This window comes from Neovison vison, chromosome 9 (assembly GCF_020171115.1).
Source record: "Neovison vison isolate M4711 chromosome 9, ASM_NN_V1, whole genome shotgun sequence".
In the NCBI taxonomy this organism is placed as follows: Eukaryota; Metazoa; Chordata; class Mammalia; order Carnivora; family Mustelidae; genus Neogale; species Neogale vison.
This window is the reverse complement of record NC_058099.1, coordinates 13,806,326-13,825,774: the sequence shown is the minus strand read 5'-3', so window position 1 is coordinate 13,825,774 and position 19,449 is coordinate 13,806,326. Positions and strand designations below refer to the sequence as shown.

Below are 19,449 nucleotides of genomic sequence, written 5' to 3'. Positions count from 1 at the left end.
AATTCACATTTCAAAGTCGGTTTTGCAGAAGCTTCCATTTTATTTTCCTTAAAAAAAAAAAAAATTAAGATTTTATTTATTTAGTTGAGAGAGAGAGCACACATGCAAGAGAGAGTGAGTACATGAGCAGACGAAGGGGCAGAGGGAGAAGGAGAAGCAGGCTTCCTGCTGAGCAGGGAGCCAGAAGACACAGGGCTTGATCCCAGGACCCAGGGATCATGATCTGAACTGAAGGCAGGTGCTTCACCAACTGAGCCACCCCGGCACCCCTAAAATCAAAATTTTAAAAAAAGAGTGGGAAACGAAGGTCACAAGACCTAAAAAAAAAAAAATCCGGGGCAATGCTTATTTATAAAAACTCAAAAAACAGCTTCCCCCTCTCTCTCTGCCTACCTCTCTGTCTACTTGTGATCTCTGTCTGTCAGATAAATAAATCAAATCTTTAAAAAAAAAAAAACTAAAAAACAAAAGAATACAAGAAAAACTCCCATCTTGAGCCATTTTTATGTTACATTTTATTAAGCACTGAGTATGTATGAGGAGCTAAACCAGGCACTTTTGCACACACTGTAGTTCCACTCCTCATACCAACCCTACGAAGTACACATTACTGTCCCTATCTAAGCCACGGAGGCTCAGAACTGTTAAGTGACGAGTCTGTCATCAGACCATAATTGATTAAATCTGGGACTCTCTCCACAGCACTACACTGCCGTGCCCGTTCCAGGGAAGATTCCAATTAACACCAATAAACTAGTAAGAATTAAAACAAGAAGACTGAATTCAAAGAGGGGAAGGCTAGAGCCAGGAACACCAATTAGGAGCCTGTTAAACACAGGCCAGCCATGGTGACAATTAAAATAATAGTTATCATAAAGTGATGGACGTTCTGTGGGTTATCGCATAAATGATGATGATAGAGCTTCTTTTAGAAAGTTCAAATTCATACTCACACCATAAAGATACTTTCCATTTCCGTTTTCCTTCAGTGGCCCTCTTAAGTGCCCAGAGACACTCTGAAAAGTTTTGTACTTTTCCTGCATGACACCCTGCTTTCGGAACTCCTGTCATCAGAGGGGGGGCTTACAAACAAGCAGCAAAATGTTTGGTGTCATTAGACCTAGTCAGAAACTCAAGGCCAAACATTATATGAGCCAAACCACGTTTGGCTCCATTCCCCACGGTGCGGAAACACGATGAGTCTAACAGAGAGAGAGTCACAGAGCCCAAGGTTCAAAGCCCGGTTCCAGCCATGTCGCTTAGGAGTTGACTTTTCTGCTCCTCGGCTTCCTCGTCTGCAAAATCTCTGTTTCATGGGCGGTCGTGAAGATGAAACATGACACCAAAAGTTCCGTGTCTGGGAGTGCGGGATCAATAAATCTAGTTCCTATTCTCCAGCACGTGCATGATCTTCCATTCCCAGCCAAGAGACACTACGGAGAGTTTCCTCCAACTAAAAGCTATCTGCACAACACCGTGAAGAGACGGCTGGCAAAACCGACCACAGTATCTGCTCTATGTTCATGCCGGAAGATGATACTACCCAACTTAAGGAAAACTTGACAACATTTACTGAGTTACACCCTATGCCCAGGTGCCCCGTCTTGTGTAATCCTTGTGAGGATTACGGGATCTAAGTGTGATTATCCGGATTTTACGATGTGTAAGCAGGTTGGGAGAGCTCAAGGATCTGGCCCATGGCTACAGCAGTAGTGAGGAGCAGAGCCAAGATTCAAACACATGTCCCACCCACATCCCCCCACCTAAAAACAATGCGGCACATACATACAGAGGCCTACATGTGGCTGTTCAAAAAGATTGTTGTTTAAGGGGCACCTGGGTGGTTCAGAGAACTAAGTGTCTGCCTTCAGCTCAGGTCATGACCCCCACATCTTGGAATCAAGTCCCGCATCAGGCTCCCTGCTCAGTGCTCCCTCTCCCCGTGCCTGCCGGCGCTCTGCCTACTTGCGCTCTATTTCTCTGTCAAATAAATAAATAAAACCTTTTAAAAAAAAAAAAAAGGGCTGTTTAAAAAGCAATGGGATAAAACACACACACGAGTGCACGTAAAACTGCAGAAATCTGAGTAAAAAGCAGGGACTGCACCAAGGCCGATGTCCTGGTTGTGATATTGTTACTAAAGTTAGGGACGAGGTCACCTTTGGGAGAACCAGGTAAAGAGTATACAGAAACCAACTGCATGTGAATCTACAATCATTTCAAAATGAAAGTTTTAAAAACAGAGTGGCAGATCTATATATACTGTTATGATAAGAATATTCGATGAAAGGGGTGCCTGGGTGGCTCAGTGGGGTAAAGCCTCTGCCTTCGGCTCAGGTCATGATCCCAGGGTCCTGGGATCGAGCCCCGCATTGGGCTCTCTGCTCAGCGGGGAGCCTGCTTCCCTTCCTCTCTCTCTGCCTGCCTCTCTGCTTGCTTGTGATCTCTGTCTGTCAAATAAATAAATAAAATCTTTAAAAATAAATAAACACATAAATAATTTTTAAAAAATATTTGATGAAAAAAAGATTATAGAACAGAATAGGTCTGATCCCTTCTACTTTCTCAAAGGCTGTATGTCTGCATAAATATGCACTGAAAGAGTCAAGGTATTAATAGTGAACATCTTTAGACACGAGTTTATTGGTGACACCTATCCACCTCTTCCCACAGTTTTAAGTATTTTATAAATTCCTACAACGTGCAATTTTACTTTTATAGCTGAGGAGGGCGGGGAGGAGAACAAAATGCACAGGTATGCCCCACTTTTCAAAAGTTCACATTACGCCACTTCGTCTTATAAAAGACTTACAATAGCACCTGTTTTCACTAACCAGGAGAAATCAGAAGAGGATTCGCACTTTCATGAGAAAAGGCACCCAGTCACACTCACAGACACACACAGTGATTCAGTGGTCGTCAGATGAGAAGGGGGTGGAGAGAGGGGCAAAAGAGAAGAATGGGGTTAGTAAAAGGTACACACCTCCAGTTATAACACAGGTCACAAGGAGGTAATGCCAACACAGAGAACACAGTAACACTGTAACAACTATATGTGGTGACAGGTGGCAGCTAGATTTACTGTGACCACTTCGTAATACATATAGACATTGAATCACTATGTTGTCCACGTGAAACTAATATAATATTGTGTGTCAACTACACTTCAATAAAAAAAAAAAATTAAGTGAAAAGGGCATTCCGCCTTTGTCTGGCAGTGAGCCTTTACCCACCAAGCTCCTACACGGCATCCCAACCACACCTCTGAACTGCGAAGTCTTGGGAGTTTCTGTGCTTTATCTTGATTTATTTTGTATATCTCTTAACAAGATGATGTGTCCTAAAAGGTCAGAAAAGCCTCAAAAAGAGAAGTTGTTTTTGGGTCTGAGAAGGCTCAAAAATTTTTCCATGCAAATCAATGGTAATTGCTTCTTTGCTTTACGCCATTTTGGCTAATAAAGATTTCATACGGAAGCTCTACTTTTGGATAGCGGGGGAAACCTGTATTTTCCATTTGAAATTACATACTTTTCAATGGGTCTAGACATAGCAGCAGGCACCCCACACAGCAGCCTTCACACAGGCACACCTGTGACTAGAATTCACATCTCTGCACTGTGGCAACCACTCCAAGAATGTATCACGGCTGTTGTTGTTGTTGTGAGGACCTATTTAGAAATTGTCCCTGCTCCCCTTCCCCCAGGGGATTTACAGGTAACAAAGCCCAGATACAAAGGTGGGTCAGGCCAGGTGGAGACATCTGATCAGTGGGGGGCATGCATACTGTCTCCCTGGTTACCAAGAAGTATGGGCCCGGCCCTTTGGGAGCCCTTTTGGTGCCAATCCCAGTCAAGGTGTAATAGGCTGGTTCAAATGTCTACTAGGGTAAACTGTAACTCGATTGGTCACCTAGCATCACTGTGGAGTTTCCTGTGTGTGTTACAATCTCATTGGCCACCTGTGCGTGGCCAGGCCCGACCGCATGGCCTCTGCCCTTAAAAGCTAGCCTGTGAAACAGAGAAGGGTCGCCCTCTCTTGGAAGAGGTGCGGCCCCGAACATTCGGTTAGATTCTTGATGCTTGGCATGAAATAAAGCTTTGCTTGACCTTCGCTTTGTATCAGTCTCGCTCCTTTAATCACAGACCCATTATTGGGGCATAACAGTTGTCTCAGTGTCAGGCTTAATGCCAACCCTGTGAACTTCGGCTGTTCTATTCAATCTGCAATTAGTTCAGATCACATGCATCCCCAAAAGGTCCTACTATGTGGAAGAAAATGCATTTTAAAGGGCCTGTGCAACATTCAAATGTAGACCTTATAATGGAACAGCCAATATAACCATACCACGGGCATTTACTCACACACCCAAACACACACAATCAGAACAGTGGCAAGGACAGAGATTTTGGGGGTGCCTGCGTGGCTCAGTCATTAAGCATCTGCCGTCAGCCCAGATCATGATCCCAGGGTCTCAGGATCGAGCCGTGCTCAGCAGGGGGTCTGCTACTCCCTCTCTCACTCTCCCTGCTTGTGTTCCCTCTCTCACTGTGTCTCTCTCTGTCAAACAGATAAATTAAATTAAATTTTTAAAAAAAAAAGAACACAGATTTTGGAATCAGACTTAAGTGCAAGTTCCAACAACCTGCCAAACCAGGAGACATGCTACCTCCGTGGCTAAGGGCTAAAGCGGCACGCAGAACCTAAGGACTTTCAAAAGTCTGGGGCTTCTGCATCTTGCAAGACAAGAACCCCAGCCAACACTGTTAAGTGACAAGCCCTCAAAAATCAGGGGCCCCTAGCTGGCTCAGTCATTAAGCATCTGCCTTCAGCTAAGGTCAAGACCCCAGGGTCCTGGGATACAGCCCTGCATTAGGCTCCCTGCTCAGCAGAGAGCCTGCTTCTCCCTCTCTCTCTGCCTTCTTGAGTTCCCTCTCTCGCTGTCTCTTTGTCAAATAAATAAACAAAATCGTCAAAATAAATAAATAAAAGACCTCAAAAATCATTCTGAAAGTCTTTTAACTAGGACTGATGGTTAGGAAATTAATAAATGTTATGCGATAAATCTGGGTAGCATTTAAATGTTCAAGGCCGAACATAACAAGCAAAATATCAGCGATTATAGGGATGTCTGTCTGGTCTCTCTTGTCAACTGCCAACATTGTTTTCCTCAAGCAGTAGGAAATATCAATGGCGTTCCTAAGAACTCGGCTTTTAAAACTTGTTACTTTCAAAGCAAGAGGGGGAAAAAGGCGCCTCAGTGTAATCCCAGCTCCACTCCATCAACCAAATGGCAGGGGAGGCAAATCTGAGATTCCAAAGGCAGAGACTTGCCTATGCTTCTAGTGCACCATGATTTAAACCAAATTACTTCAATTATTCTTACTGTGAACCAGAGCGCTGCAAAAGATAAGACGTCGGACATGAATCTTAAGAATCAAGCAGTCTTAAATTAGACTTAACTTCTAACTTCTAGCTTATAACCAAAAATACCATGGGGGGAGAGGCGGCAGGGAGACCTTCAAGCAGTATGGGCCTCATTCAGATGGTAGAACCTTATTGACTCATTATTAGTAATAGGGATACACTGTATAGAGAAACTAGAAACAGAGCAAGAAAATATTTTAAAAATTAAAAACACAATACTAAAATTAACCAGAAAGGTAGAACATCAAAGAGGTGACCAGCAGGGGTCCTTAGAGTACAAGGCTGGGGAAAAAAAGGAGAAAAGGCAGGTCAAAACATCAAGGTGTGGAAGTGACACGTGGCAGGGAGCAGCTGGACTAAAGAAACCAGGATAGGGGCAGGGTGGGGGGCGTGTACAAGGAAAGGCCTGCAGGATACTGGCTCTGAGGCAAACCCTGGCTCTCTCACTTAAACCGCTTTTGTGACCCTATACAAGTTACTTGACTTGACCTGAACCTGAACCTTGACTTGACCTGAATAAGTTGACTTGACCTGAACCTGGATATTAACAGTGCCTCCTCCATGATCTGCTGCACAGATCCCTTCAGCGAATCCAGAGAGGGCCCTGAGCACAGGGCTTTGCACATAGTATGTGTGCAGTAAATGCCAGCCATTACTATCAACAATTACTACATTTAAATCCTGGTCCTGCCCCACTGAGCTGTGGGACAATCGATAAGCTGCCCACCCTCGCTGCGCTTCAAAACCCCACAAATACAGCAAGGATGATAGCGCCCTTCCCCACAGGGCTGTAAAGATGACAGGAGTTAACACACATTTTGCATGGTCTCCTAACCGTGGGGGTCGCTGCCACCACTGCCATTAGCGTAATGAGGAGGGGGCTGGAGAAGCCCCCAGAGCTGGGAGAGAACATCTTGTCCTGAAACTGGTAACTCCATTAACATAGGCCATGCAGGGTTGTCCCAGGCTCCTCTCAGCTGCTAGGTCTTGTCCTCCCCCAGGAGTCTGGACCAATGGCACAGCCACTTCAAGCCAAGTGAACGCTTACCTGGAATTTCTGTGTCTGTGCTTTCAGGGGCACCTCTGTGACTTTTGCAAAGGCAGCACTGAGCTTTTCGATCTCAGAGTTAAGGTCTTCCACCTGGGTCAAAGTAAGAACAGCAGCCAAGTGTGCAACGGGCCAACTCAAGTGCTCTTCCTACTGGACGGCGCAGTCTTCTGATCAAGGGCTTCGTCCTCAGGGAAGGCATGAAATCGGAGAAGCGGGACTCCGACTCTGGCCACTCACTAGCTGGGGACTTCTTAATCTCCTTGAGCCTCAATTCCCACAACCAGAAGACGAGGAGACTACTACTCACCCCACTCCAGCTTCAGTAGGGCTAAGTGCGTGATGGGTACTGGTGCTCAACTCAGGCCTGGCTGAGAAGCAGCATTACAGCACTGCTGCCCATAGAGAGGGGCCTGGCCACTCCAGAATCTCTCATCTCTGCTGACCTCCCCCTGTAACCCCGTCAGCGGTAACGCCCACGGCCACACGCTGGACTTGGCCAGCACCCACGATGGCCCCTCCACACTGCTACTCTACACTGAAGGTCTCCAACTTCAGCTGGGCCCTGAACTCCCACATTAAGCAACGGTAGGAATGGTAACTACTTTACTATGAGCCAAATCTCTGCCGCATCTGACAACCGGTGATTACCCAGACTCTCCCCTTTTATCTTCTTCGGCACCACAGTTTCCTGGTTCTCTTCATACTTGTGCAGTCATTCCTGTCTCCTCCGTACCCTCCTCTCCCCGTCCCTGAAATTCTGATGTCCCCTGCGGCCCCATCCTCAGCCCTATTCTTCTCCTTCTATACATTCCCAAGACAAGCAGACCCACTCGTAGAATTGTAACTCGCACCCAAAGCTAAAAATTCAGGGTTGGACAGGCCAGCCACAGAGGCTAATAAAGAGAAATCTCACTTCGGGTGTCTCAGACTCACCACATACCTCTTTTTCCTTTGACTTCAATGCCATGGTTAGACCCTGAATGGCTTTATCCCTCTTTAAACTATTTTTCTTTTCTGTAGCAATTTCTCTTTCCTTCTCTCTCAGGTCCTCCTGAAGTGCCTAAATTAGATTAGAAAAAGATTCACTAAGTTGATGCGTTCCAACCAAAATGCACTGTAAATACCTCTGTAAGAGCACACTCAGACGCGGTTATTCTATCTTATTCCTGTCACCGTGTGATTAATGTTTCCAAGTAGAGCTGAACGCAGCGGCGGCAGCTCCCCGTGATGGTGCTAGCGCTCACGGCAACAGGGCTGGGGGAGAAGAAGGGGATCAGATCAGTTAAGACGGTGACAGCTGCTCCTGTGGGAAGGACTCCAATGCCTTATGGAATTTGAATACAGTCACATCAGAGTCTTTGAAACCTACCAGGTTATTTGGGGGAAATAACAGATCATTAATTTCATTCCTTAATGCTACAAAAGCTAGCAGAGAATTTGGTTTGATGGAGACTGAACATACACATTCATAGTCTGAGTTCATTTCTAAAGATGATCAGGCTGCCTCCCTCCCGGCTGTTGTGAGGATCAAATGAGGTAATGGACGGCAAGCTCTTTCTAAGCTGGCAGGCGCCGCATAAATGTCGGTCGCTAGGACCGGGGGACACGGAGCAGCGGCAGGTCTGGGTCCCTGCTTGAGCTGCTCCAAGTCACCTGATCTCGGGAAAGGGCCCTCGCCTTTCTGAGCCCCACAAGCCTCATCTGCGCAATGGGAATGTCGGCTTTACAGAATTCCTGCCGAGACCGAGAGGCCTTCTCTGAAGTCCGGAAGGCCTCAATGGCACCCGCTGGCATTCCCTAAGTGACAGCTATTGTCACACCAAACTACCTACTGCTCTCGGAATAAAGCATGAGGCAAGGGGAAATCTTCAATATGTTATTTTAAATTGCATCAACATACCTGGATCCTCTCTTCAAAGCGGTGTCTCTCCTGCTGGCGCTCCATTTGTGCAGCCTGAGAAAAGGCATTAATTGGCACCGGAAGGGACTCACAATCCAACAGCTTCCCCAGAACAATCAGAACGACCGTCTCATTTCCTGACTTCCCCACCGCTGCGGAAGTCACGGCAGCAAGTGTCCGCTCCTCCCCGGCTCGCACGGTGTCCCACCCGAGTGAAGAGGAACGTAAAGACCAGCCAGCCATGTGAGATGTGAGCTGATCACCAGCCCCACAGAGAGCGAACCACGGAGCCGCTGGACGCTGAAAAGGGCCAGCTGAAGGACAGGGCCTGCAGGGTTCAAGGGACGAGCAGGAGCCACGGGCTGATTACAGCCAAAAACTAACCAGTGATGCTCCAGAAATCACTGCCGAGGCAGGGACAAAGAAGACTCTGCTCCATAAAAAATCAAGACTTTCCCAAATACCCAGAACACCCACACTGGGAATCCAGCACGTGCACGGGCCACTCCAGGTCCAGTGAGCGCTGGGAGGTCTCAGCTAAACCCACCGGCACGTGCAGGCCCAGGCCGCCCTCCTGCAGCTGCGGCGGGGGCTGCCTCATGTGGGGGGTGGGAGGTAGGGAGGACCTCTGGGAAGCTCTGGGGTCTGGTACTAACAACCCAGCAACTCCTCTGAGCCCATTTCCAAATTCCACAAGGGGACCATGACCAGGACCTCGCAGAGTGGCCAGAAGGATTAACCGCAGCGGCACACTGACCTGCTTCGCCAACCACCTGGCCCGACACAACATAGTTCCCTTCCCCCAATAGTCTCTAACCACGAAGTTACAACAGGTACTAAGTTTTATCCTGAGAAAACTCAAAGGATAAAAATAAAGTCCGGGGGCAACAAGTTAACACACAGTGAGACAGAGACAAGCAGGTATGGGCTGTTTTTCACAGTTTTTAACCAACTGTGTCTAAACATGAGGCTGGAAGGGGGAAAACATGTCGGGGCCCCTGACAAAGGAGGTTCCTGCTCATTCCTCGGCTGCTGGGGAGCTCATATTTGGAAGCAGTCGGTGTGACTCGCAGGGACTGAGGATGCATCCCCTCTGCCACAGCGGAGTCCGGGGTGCTAATTCAAGATCCCTCCACACCCCACTGGCTCACCTCGGCTCCTCCCTCCTGGTCTCCCCTTGGAGCAGCAGAGAGTCCTCGGAGCTCCCCAGATGACACCCTCTCATCAGGACACGCCATCTGAGATTTCTCCTCTTTAAGGCACTGAATTAAAGCATCTTTGCTCTTCAAAGACAGCTTCAACTCCTCAATCAGTCTAAAAGTGAACAAAATTTAAATATTAATTCTAAGCTGTTCTCTTAGCTCAGTGGAGCAGGAGGAGGCAGGAAATGGGGCCAGACATCTTCAAAGTAGACATGACCAATGACTGAACAGAAACGGAATCGCACTATGCAGGTCGGAGAGTAAGGGCCAGAATTCCCGTGACATTAGGTGTCCCCTCGCCTCCAGCAGGACCCCGGCGGATCCAGCCTCCGAGCTGCCGGACGACGGCCGGACCACGGCCGGACCAAGCCCCACCCCGTGCTCAGACTTTCAGCAGCCCCCACCAAGGACGGCAGCAGACTACTAATTTTTTTGACCAAGAATCCTTTCTGCAAAAGAAATGGGGCCCTGAAGCCTGAACAAACATGACCGATAGAGTGGAACTATCCCATGGAGTAGGCAAAACCCGAGAACCTCTCTCCCTGGCTTCTCAGGGCAACGTTTAAAATACACTGACTTTCAAGATAAAGGCCAAACTCGTGAGCAAGGCAGTAAGGCCCTAGCTTTTCAGGCCTAGAAGATCAGAGGCCCCGTGGGCAGCTTCAGTTTCCTCTCGCAGGAGGCCACCACCAGCTCCCTTACCACCCGGGGCCTCGCTTCCAGATCTCTCCACACACCAGGCTGTCCTGTGCCTCCAGACCTTTGGTCACACTTATGCCCCCACCTAGAATGCCCTTCACCACTCCATCCCCACCACCTGCTAATACACACCCACGGCCCTGCACCCCCCCGAAGCAACTGTGCCAACCACACCCTGAGGCCCCCCCCTCAGGTAGAGCTGAACACCTCCTTGGGGCCACCAAATTATGCCCCCTGACCACGACCAAGTTATTTAACCCCTACGCGTCTATATCTCCTCGGCTATAAAATGGGGATTACTTGCTCATGTGGATTAGAAATAAAACATCTAAAATGGCCCCCATACCTCCAGGCATACAGCACAACTCGACAAATGACAGTTGCTATAATTATTACCCTTTTTTAACATTCAACAATTAGCATTTTGCCAGAGAACCCTCCGAAGAGCCTTTCTGTAGCGAAGCCTCGAAAGCAACTTGAATGGCAGGAAGAACAAAGGCTTGACAGTCAGAGAGCTTCCCTGGCTCCCAGGGTGAAGGTCAAGAGTCAGCTATAAGTAGTAAAGGCAGCTGGCAATGCACTGGTGCGATGGTATGAATGCTCCTAGCCCCCCAAAATTCAGATATGAAATCCTAACCCCCTCAGGTGACAGGATTAGGAGGTAGGGCTTTGGGAGTCAAGTAGGTCACGTGGGTAGAACTCAGGAATGCGAGCAGTGCCTGACAAATGAGGATCCAGAAAGATGCCTGACCCCCTCCACCGTGCAGGGATGCAGTGGGAAGTCTGCAGGCTGGAAGAGGGCTGTCACCTGACCATGCAGCCACCCTGGTCTTCCAGCCTCCAGAACTGTAAGAAATAAATTTCTATTGGTTGTGAGCTACCTAATCTCTGGTATCTTGTTATAGCATCGCAAACAGGCGAAGACATTTAGGCACAGAGGGTACCAGGGCAGCACCAGTGCAATGCCACCAAATCTGGGACAGAGGAGTAAGATTGCCCTCTAGGGGTTCTACTCTGAAATCATCACATAATCAACTGAAGAGGTAAAAGTCACTAATTGTATACTTGAAACGGGTGTGCTGTATTGCAGGTAACTTATACTTTGACAAAAATGATTTGTGTTAGTTACCTTAAAGCAAGTTCCAGTAGATATGGGAATGAGAGAGGCCAGCCTGTGGGGACTGTGGCCCAACTGGAGCATGGGGCTATCCACAGAAGTGGCCTCAGTCCTGCAAGACCACAGCCCAGGCCTGCCACACCTTCCAGGTTTTTCAAAGAAGCTAGAAAGCCAAGCTTCTATGTGAAACTAGATTTTTTTTTAAATAGTAGCAACTAATTCAAACTTTTTTTTTTTTTTAAGATTTTATCTATTTATTTGAGAGACAGAGAGCACAAGTGGGGAGAGGGGCAGAGGGAGAGGAAGAGGCAAACTCCCCGCCGAGCAGGGAGCCCGATGAGGGGCTCGATCCCAAGACCTTAGGATCATGACCTCAGCCAAAGGCAGACACTTAACCAACTGAGCCACCCTGGCACCCTTAATCCAAGCTTTTAAAAGCACTGTGTAGGCCAAATAAAACATATCGTTTGGCCACATCTGACCCACAGGGCTCCCCAGTGTTAGCTGCCTTAAGGATCCAGACTAGCTCTAAGGTCAGATCGCAGGAGATTGAGTAGTTAGAGCAAACAGCTTTCAAAAGGGTGGAGGAAGCTCAGAAAGACATCAGCAGTGCCCATCAACAGGCCAGTCTGGACGCCACATCTGGCCCCACCTCACCAGGGCATGCCCAAGCACCCTAGTTCCAAGTCCGCTTAGCAGCTCACCTTCTGACCCCCATTTCGCTGGTAGGCAGGCCTGCCCAGTAGCTGGTCAACAAATCAATTTATAGCTCCTTCAATCTAGACTTAATTCATATACCCATGCACCTTCTAGACTCACTCTTGGATGTCCATGAACCCTCAACCCAACATTTCCCAATAGAACTTATCTTCCACAAAAGACCTCCCCCACAAAAACCTCTGTTCCTTCCCCCTTTCGTTCCCCAAACCCCGCACACTGTACTGCCATCCTGCAGTTGCTCACGCTCAAAACCAGTGAGGAGGTATCTCTGCAGCCTTTTTCCTCATCCCCAAACTCCTCGACGACCAAGCCCTTCGAATTATCCTGTCAATTCTACCTTCCAAACATCTCTGCCTGTTCTCCTCCATGCTAGCTCCGTCACCTCAGTCCTGGTCACCGTGATCCCTTGCCTGGAGTTCTCCATCAGCCCGAGGGGCAGTCTTCCCACCCAATCCCAGTGCCAACCCATCCTTTAGGAGCAGCCAGAGGGAGAAGAATCGCTCTACAGCCAGACCCTGACACCACCCCATTCCCACTCTTAACTCATCAGCAGCTTGTCACATGCCCTGAAGACAAAACGCAAACTATCCAACAAAGCCCACAGGATCTGGCCAGCTTCCCTCTCCTCGTCTCTTCCCATCTCCCTTCCAGAATACAACTCTCCAGCCACGCTATAGTTCCGTAAGTCCCTGGGTCATGCTCTGTGCCCTCTGGCCTCTGAACTTCCATACATTTGGTACCCAACGCCTGAAACATCCTTTCTTCCTCCAAGTAATTCCTCCTCTATCCTCATATTTCCCCTGGGAAGCCTCTCCTAATCCCTCTGAACGAAATCGGAAAGATGTTAGGTTAACCCAGCATTTATCCATGTGGCCCCTCTCACTCTGCTCCTGCCCTCCACTCCTCCCACCTAGCTAGATGATGAGCAAACACTTTGACATGAGGTTCCTTAGGAGAGGGACCCCGTCTGTACCATTCATACCTATACTCTAGTCACCACTTACGGAGCAGAAGATGCTCAGGAAGTATTTGTGAACAAAGGGCATCATGATCCAACAGACCAATGAACCAACTGCCGAGCATCTGCTGGGACCCCTGCAGGACCCTCCCAAATCCACTCTTGCCCACGACCTCTTCTCAAACCCACCCCCAGCCCTCTCCCTTCTTCCCCTTCACTGGCACCAGGAAGTCTGTTTTTCTCTTTTGGTGACTGCCTCTGCCATTCTGGTCTCTTCCCTGAGTTCCCTATTTCCAATTTAACTGCTGGAGACCTGCAGTTCCACGGGAAAGACAACCCTGCAAACCTTCTAAAGGCTTCACCACTCATTAGCTGGGAGAGATACAAGGGAACGTATAAGTAATTTGTGTGGAAAAGGATTCTAGACTCTCTCAGAGTACAGCGCTAGAAAGGTTGCGACCCTGAAGGGGAAGCCCAGCCAAAAAAAAAAAAAAAAAACCCCACATCGGTCTGGGGAGGCTTCTCTTCTTAGCCACATAAATGAGAAAAACGCTCACTCACTCAACCCTGAGGTCCTACACCTCACAGAGAACTCTGTTTCCTGACTCTTGAGATTCATCCCCAAACTCCCATTTTCCAGATCAAAGCTAAGACAAGGCTGCAGCACATCAAAGAAATGCTAGCTCCTCCAGACACTGAAGCTAGGACACTTCGTAAGTGGAAACCATGGCCTCTCCCTCGGTCTGTTCATTCCTCTTTTGTAGATAATCCTAAAACAGGAAAACAAGTTGTAGACTCAAATCGCATAAGGGGGTACGGAGGCAGAATGAAAAGCGACCAGCAGCTGGGAGTTGGGGCGACGGGGCACCAAAACCCAAACAACACGGTGGGCCCGTCAATCGGGAGTCACTGAGCAACCGAAAAAAAGGGGACTAGAGTCAGTACCCTCTATTTAAGGAAATAAAAAAGCAGATCATTCGCTTTAGAACAATTTCTGTCAAATTCCAAATGAGGCTGGCTCTTCAGTAGGTCACAGGTTAGCCAGAAGCTTCACTGTATTTAGTTTACACAATCTTCCACCTGGTGACCAGCAAAGCAAGGCAAGAGATTCAACATGTAAGGTTCATGATAAAGAAGAAAACCTCAACTCACTCCTGATCAGTTTTGAGCAAAGTCTGATTAAGATTGCCTAAAGGTTTAAAAAAAAAAAAAAAAGACTGCCTAAAGGTCCTATGGCCCATCCATTTCTCTGACTACATGGCACACATTTTATTCCTGGACCAACAGAGAGCTCTATACTCAGTCTACACTGTTTTGGCCCCTTGCCGATATACTAATCTGGGCCCTCAGCCTGCATTAAAAGAAATGATGAGGGGCACCTGGGTGGCTCAGTTGGTTAAGCATCTGCCTTTGGCTCAAGTCATGATCTCGGAGTCCTGGGATCCAGCCCCAAGTTGGGCTCCCTGCTCAGTGGGGAGTCTGCTTCGCCCTCTCCCTCTGCCCACCCACCCCCGGCTTGTGCTCTCTCGCTCTCAAATAGATAAAATCTTTTTAAAAAGAAAAAAAAAAAAAAAGGCATCATGAAAAACAGGTCCCACAAAACTCACTAGCATCTCCTGTGGGGATAAAATCACTTCCTGTTCCCTCTTGGAAGATTCACAGGAGAAATTTCTCCCCTACGATGTCGAGTAAAACGGCTTCTCCTGAGTTCCTGGCTCACATTCTTCTGTGAGCAGTGTGACTCTTAATGTTCATCAAGACTGTTTTTCTCTCCTTCCTTTGGTTACCAGGAAGCTCACAGTCAAACTGAAGGCTACGTCTAGTATCTGAACAGAACTTTTTGGCGGGATTTCTTATCTATAATTCTATTCCTGCCCTCAAAGCCCTAACCCTATTCCTTTTCCCTCCACCCCGATCTTACTCCAGGTTTTCTCACTGTGGGGAAGCAAGCAGAGAAAGGAGGGGTCAGAGATTGGGAAGATGACACCCTTTCACCCTGCTGCCCGGGAAACGGATGTCAGCATGTCGCCGAGATAGAGCCAGACCTGTCTTTCTGTTCCAGGACCACAGCCATGTCCAAGTCCCCCTCGTGCCTCTTCTTCATCTCTGAAAGCTTCTTTTCCAAGCTCAACCGAAGAGCCTTCTCTGTTTCCGTCCCCGCAAAGGCCTTTTCCAGTTCTGCTTGGGCAGCTTTCACATCCTAGAGTTAAATTAAATGCATTTGATGCAATTTTTCAATACAATTGGGAACATTTTTGAAAGGAAATTGGATTAAAATATAAATATTTATGACTTTTTCTCCAGCACATTTCCCCTCCTTGAATTGTACTATACATGGGCAGAATCAGTAATAAATACATTTGCCAGCCATTTTTCCCTCTTGTATCCTGAAGAGTAATAAGCATTTCCAATGGAAAAGACTCAACTCTACAAAAACTGTATTTTGGGGTTTGAAAAATCAGATCAATATTTACAGCTTGAATGAGAACAAGGAGAAACGTGCCTCTCAATACTTTTCAACATAAATTCCATAGTCCCCACAACCCCCATACAAATACATCCCACACCCCACCGCCCTCTCCCTACTTCTTTTAAGATCATGACTACACATCTCTCAACTACGTTCTATCTCCAAGGTGACGTAGGTGATGAAAAACTATGTTCTTCCTGAGAGCTCAGAGAAGCCAACAAGGAAATTCCCTTAACCATGCAGGCAGTGCCCACCTCGGGAAAAGGGCCCTGGAGCTCAGGAAAATGACCTGGGGTAGAGCCGGACCTCCAAGTGCCCACAGCCTTGGACTACATTACCAAGATACAAGTCAAATCAAACTGGGTTCAAAACCCAGCTCTCCTAATGATTTGCTGTGAGATGTTAGAGAGTCACTTAGCTTCTCTGGGCCCCAGCTTATCTCTAAAACAGGGATCACCACCATCCCAACAAGGATGTGCTCTGTCAAAGGCTTGCTGCACCACAGGAAGCTCAAAGAATCACTGGCTTCCTCTTCCCTGTCCTTTCCCTCCTCGGGGCCGGCCCCATCACTGCCCCCACTTGGGTGGGAGAGAAAGCCTCCCCTCCCGGGGAGGCCTCCCTGGCAAGCTCAGTGATAGCTGGGAAAAGCCACTGCCCAATATCCCAAGACAACAAACAAAACCTGTTTCCTGAGTGCCTGTTAAATGCCAGGCTTTGAGCAAGGAGCCTGATTCATCTCATCTCCAGTCCTCACCTAACTAAAAACATTATGCATGGAGAGACAGCCTCCAGCGGCTGAGAATGCAGGCTCCACAGCCACAGCACCCGGCATTCCTGCCTGTGCCACCCTGAGCAAGGGATTTGGCCACTCTGTGCCTGGGTCATTGTGTTTTTGTTTTTGTTTTCAAAAAGAATGATAAAAGTATTTACCTCACAGGCTTCCTGAAGGGATGAACTGAAAGGATGTGTGAAAAGGCTGAGAAGGGGGCCTCACACGTGGCAGGCCCCCAGACACTGCTAGGGCCACGGCTATTAGGACATCACTACTGCAAAGCAGATGTCACCAGCCTCCCTTGACGGATGAGGCCATGGAGGCTCGGAGAAGGGGACAAGGCCAACCAGCGACACAGCAAAGGGTCAACCAAGCACGGGCTGGCAGTCAGGCCAGCACCCTAAAATGCTGGCCGGTGCCTCCTGGGGAACAGAAGATGACTGAACCAACAAGGACGTTTCAACTAAAATTCCGAATTTGGAGTCGGAAGACTCTTGTTTCGGTTCCAGCTCTGAGGACTAAGTCTCCCTCCCTCTCAGAGCTGTGTCCTCATCTGCATTTTGGACCTAGAATCTACACAGCCTCGTGGGGCCTGTGCGAACAACACAAATGCAAAAGACCACTCTGGGCTGCAAAGACCGCACTGGAGCATCTGCCTTCTGGATCCAGATATGCTCTGTGCTGCCATCCCTCCTCGGATCTAAGGAGAGCCAGGGTTCCAGGTGGAGAACGGGACGGAGACCAACAGACTTCAAAGACCGAGAAGGAAGTAAGCAGTGTCACTGAACACTGGCTGACTGTGGGCAGAAACTTCTAACATCTAGGAGACCGGATTTTTTAGCCAAGACACAGCCTGCCTCCTGGTATGGTCACAGGAAGCGCCTGAGAATAAGCAAGAGGGGTTCCATGCAGCGTCACCCTGAGAAGAGGCATTCGGGGAACACTGGGGTGATGTGGGATGGAGGCCAGGTACCAAGGACAGGGCTGCGTGGGCATGTCACGGCCTGCAAACCGGAACCCACTTTCAGGCTTAGCGCCGGTCAGAGGAGTGGCTTCCCCGCTCCGGGCCTCGGTTTCCTCCTCTGTAAAGTCAAGGGACCAAACTAGGTAAGAAGAAGAGCAGGGGCTTGAAGACCAGCAGCCACAATTCAACTCCAAGCTCAAATTCTGACTAGTCTTTCCGTACTTCACTGTCTGCGTCTGCGGGAATGGAGACGACGGCCGGGAGGCAGCGTGTGAGGGTACCAATTCTATACGCACGGAGCCTCAGACGGGGCGGAACCCTCGAGCTGCCCAGTAAGGGTGGCTCCCATTTCTGCTGAAACTCTGAAAGTTCAGAGGAAAAGGAACAAAATCCTGCCCTCGCCTCTTTTTTTTTTTTTTTAAGATTTTATTTATTTATTTGACAGAGAGAAAGAAAAATCACAAGCAGGCAGAGAGAGAGGAGGAAGCAGGCTCCACGCTGAGCAGAGAGCCCCATGCGGGGCTCGATCCCAGGACCCCGGGACCATGACCTAAGCCGAAGGCAGAGGCTTTAACCCACTGAGCCACCCAGGCGCCCCCGCCTTTGCCTCTCTTAACCCGTGGTCAGAACACACTGGCCAGGGTTTGCAGACTTGCCTCTTCCAAATGCAGTATTTTCTTGGTTAGGAGATCTTCGACCTGCTGCACCTTCTTCTGGGCATCCTCTCTCACCCGCCGAACTTCGGAGCCACCCCCTTCGGCGAGGCTCTCAACTGCTTTGCTGCAAAAGGGGGCAAAGGTGTCAAATCCATGGGGGGGGACAGTCAGACGGGGATTTCAGCAGCCCCCAGTTTGTCCCTTCTCCCACACACCTGCGCTGCCGTTTGTTTTTTTTTTTTTTTTTAAGATTTTATTTATTTATTTGACAGACAGAGATCACAGGAGGCAGAGAGGCAGTGAGAGGAAGGAAGCAGGCTCCCCGCTGAGCAGAGAGCCCAATGCAGGGCTTGATCCCAGGACCCTGGAATCATGACCTAAGCCGAAGGCAGAGGCTTTAACCCACTGAGCCATTCAGGCACCCCGCTGCTGTTGTTTTTAATTAGTATTTGTAATTCAAAAACACGATAGTGCAGTATATGAATGTTTCAAATCAATCAACATACACATCTTAAACTTAGATGTTACATGTCAATTATACCTCAGTTTAAAATACATATATGTAAACACAAATTAAGAAAGGAGAATCATCTGTAATCTTACCGGTCAGAATAACCAAGTTAACATTTCAGCAGGGGAAATGTCTGTCAGACTTACAGACATTTTCTACAAAAAGAGAATCATGTATCTATGATCTGATTTTATCACATAATATACTGGGTCAATAAATATAAATCTATCATTTTTAAAGGCTACATATTAATTCACTGTGCAAAATATACTGTAATATATTAAATCAAACCCCAATTTTTTTTATTGATGTACAGTTGACACACCTCAATCCCCTATTTTTAAAGCTTTCAGATGGAAAAAAAATTAGATTTCTAATTTTATATTATCTGAAAATATGTCTAAAGCACAGAGCCCATTATAAAGTACCCAAATAAACATTAGTGTTATTATTTATTGTATTATAAGCAATGTTATCATAAAAACATCCTTGTATGTTTATTATCTAGTGATTTCCTTGGATCAATTCCTACAGAGGGAATCACTGGGTCAAAGGGTGAGCACACAAGACCTTTGATAGCTGTTGCCCAATTTCCCACTAGGACATTTCCAACAAAGTACCCCTCCGCCAGTGGCGGAGGGACAGGCCTGACAAACCAACATGCAAAGAAGTAGCACACCCCAAAAATAAATCTGAGGGGTCAAGGGCTTTTATACATCAGCTTTTGCCAAACGGAGTGGGAAGCATTTTAAATACAGCACGATCCATCTGCAAGCATCAGCTACCACTTGGGGCATGAGGAGGGGACCCTGCACAAGCAGCACCCGCTCCGGAAAAATGCAGAGTTCGCACGGCGGTGACACCACGGAATATTGTGTCCAGTGGACAGGGAGGGGTGGGGATGACACACCAAAATCAGACACAGGACCACAACCACGGACGCCTTTCATTTTGGTTCTCCTCAAAAGAAAAATAAGTGTCAGATATGAATTTGTGAGACATATA

General features: G+C 47.9%; 1 protein-coding gene across 2 annotated transcripts in view; it reads right to left on the bottom strand.

The window, feature by feature from the left end:
* The window catches only part of CDK5RAP2 (CDK5 regulatory subunit associated protein 2), a 168,972-nt gene that overhangs the window by 111,017 nt on the left and 38,506 nt on the right, over positions 1-19,449 (bottom strand). For both annotated transcript variants that reach the window (XM_044265030.1, XM_044265031.1), the window contains exons 6-11: positions 17,934-18,057; positions 15,117-15,271; positions 9,527-9,689; positions 8,376-8,429; positions 7,416-7,535; positions 6,473-6,565 (exon numbers count right to left, since the gene is read on the bottom strand). In XM_044265030.1, coding sequence (XP_044120965.1) covers positions 6,473-6,565; positions 7,416-7,535; positions 8,376-8,429; positions 9,527-9,689; positions 15,117-15,271; positions 17,934-18,057 — 709 coding nt within the window. The remainder of the gene's footprint in view (positions 1-6,472; positions 6,566-7,415; positions 7,536-8,375; positions 8,430-9,526; positions 9,690-15,116; positions 15,272-17,933; positions 18,058-19,449) is intronic.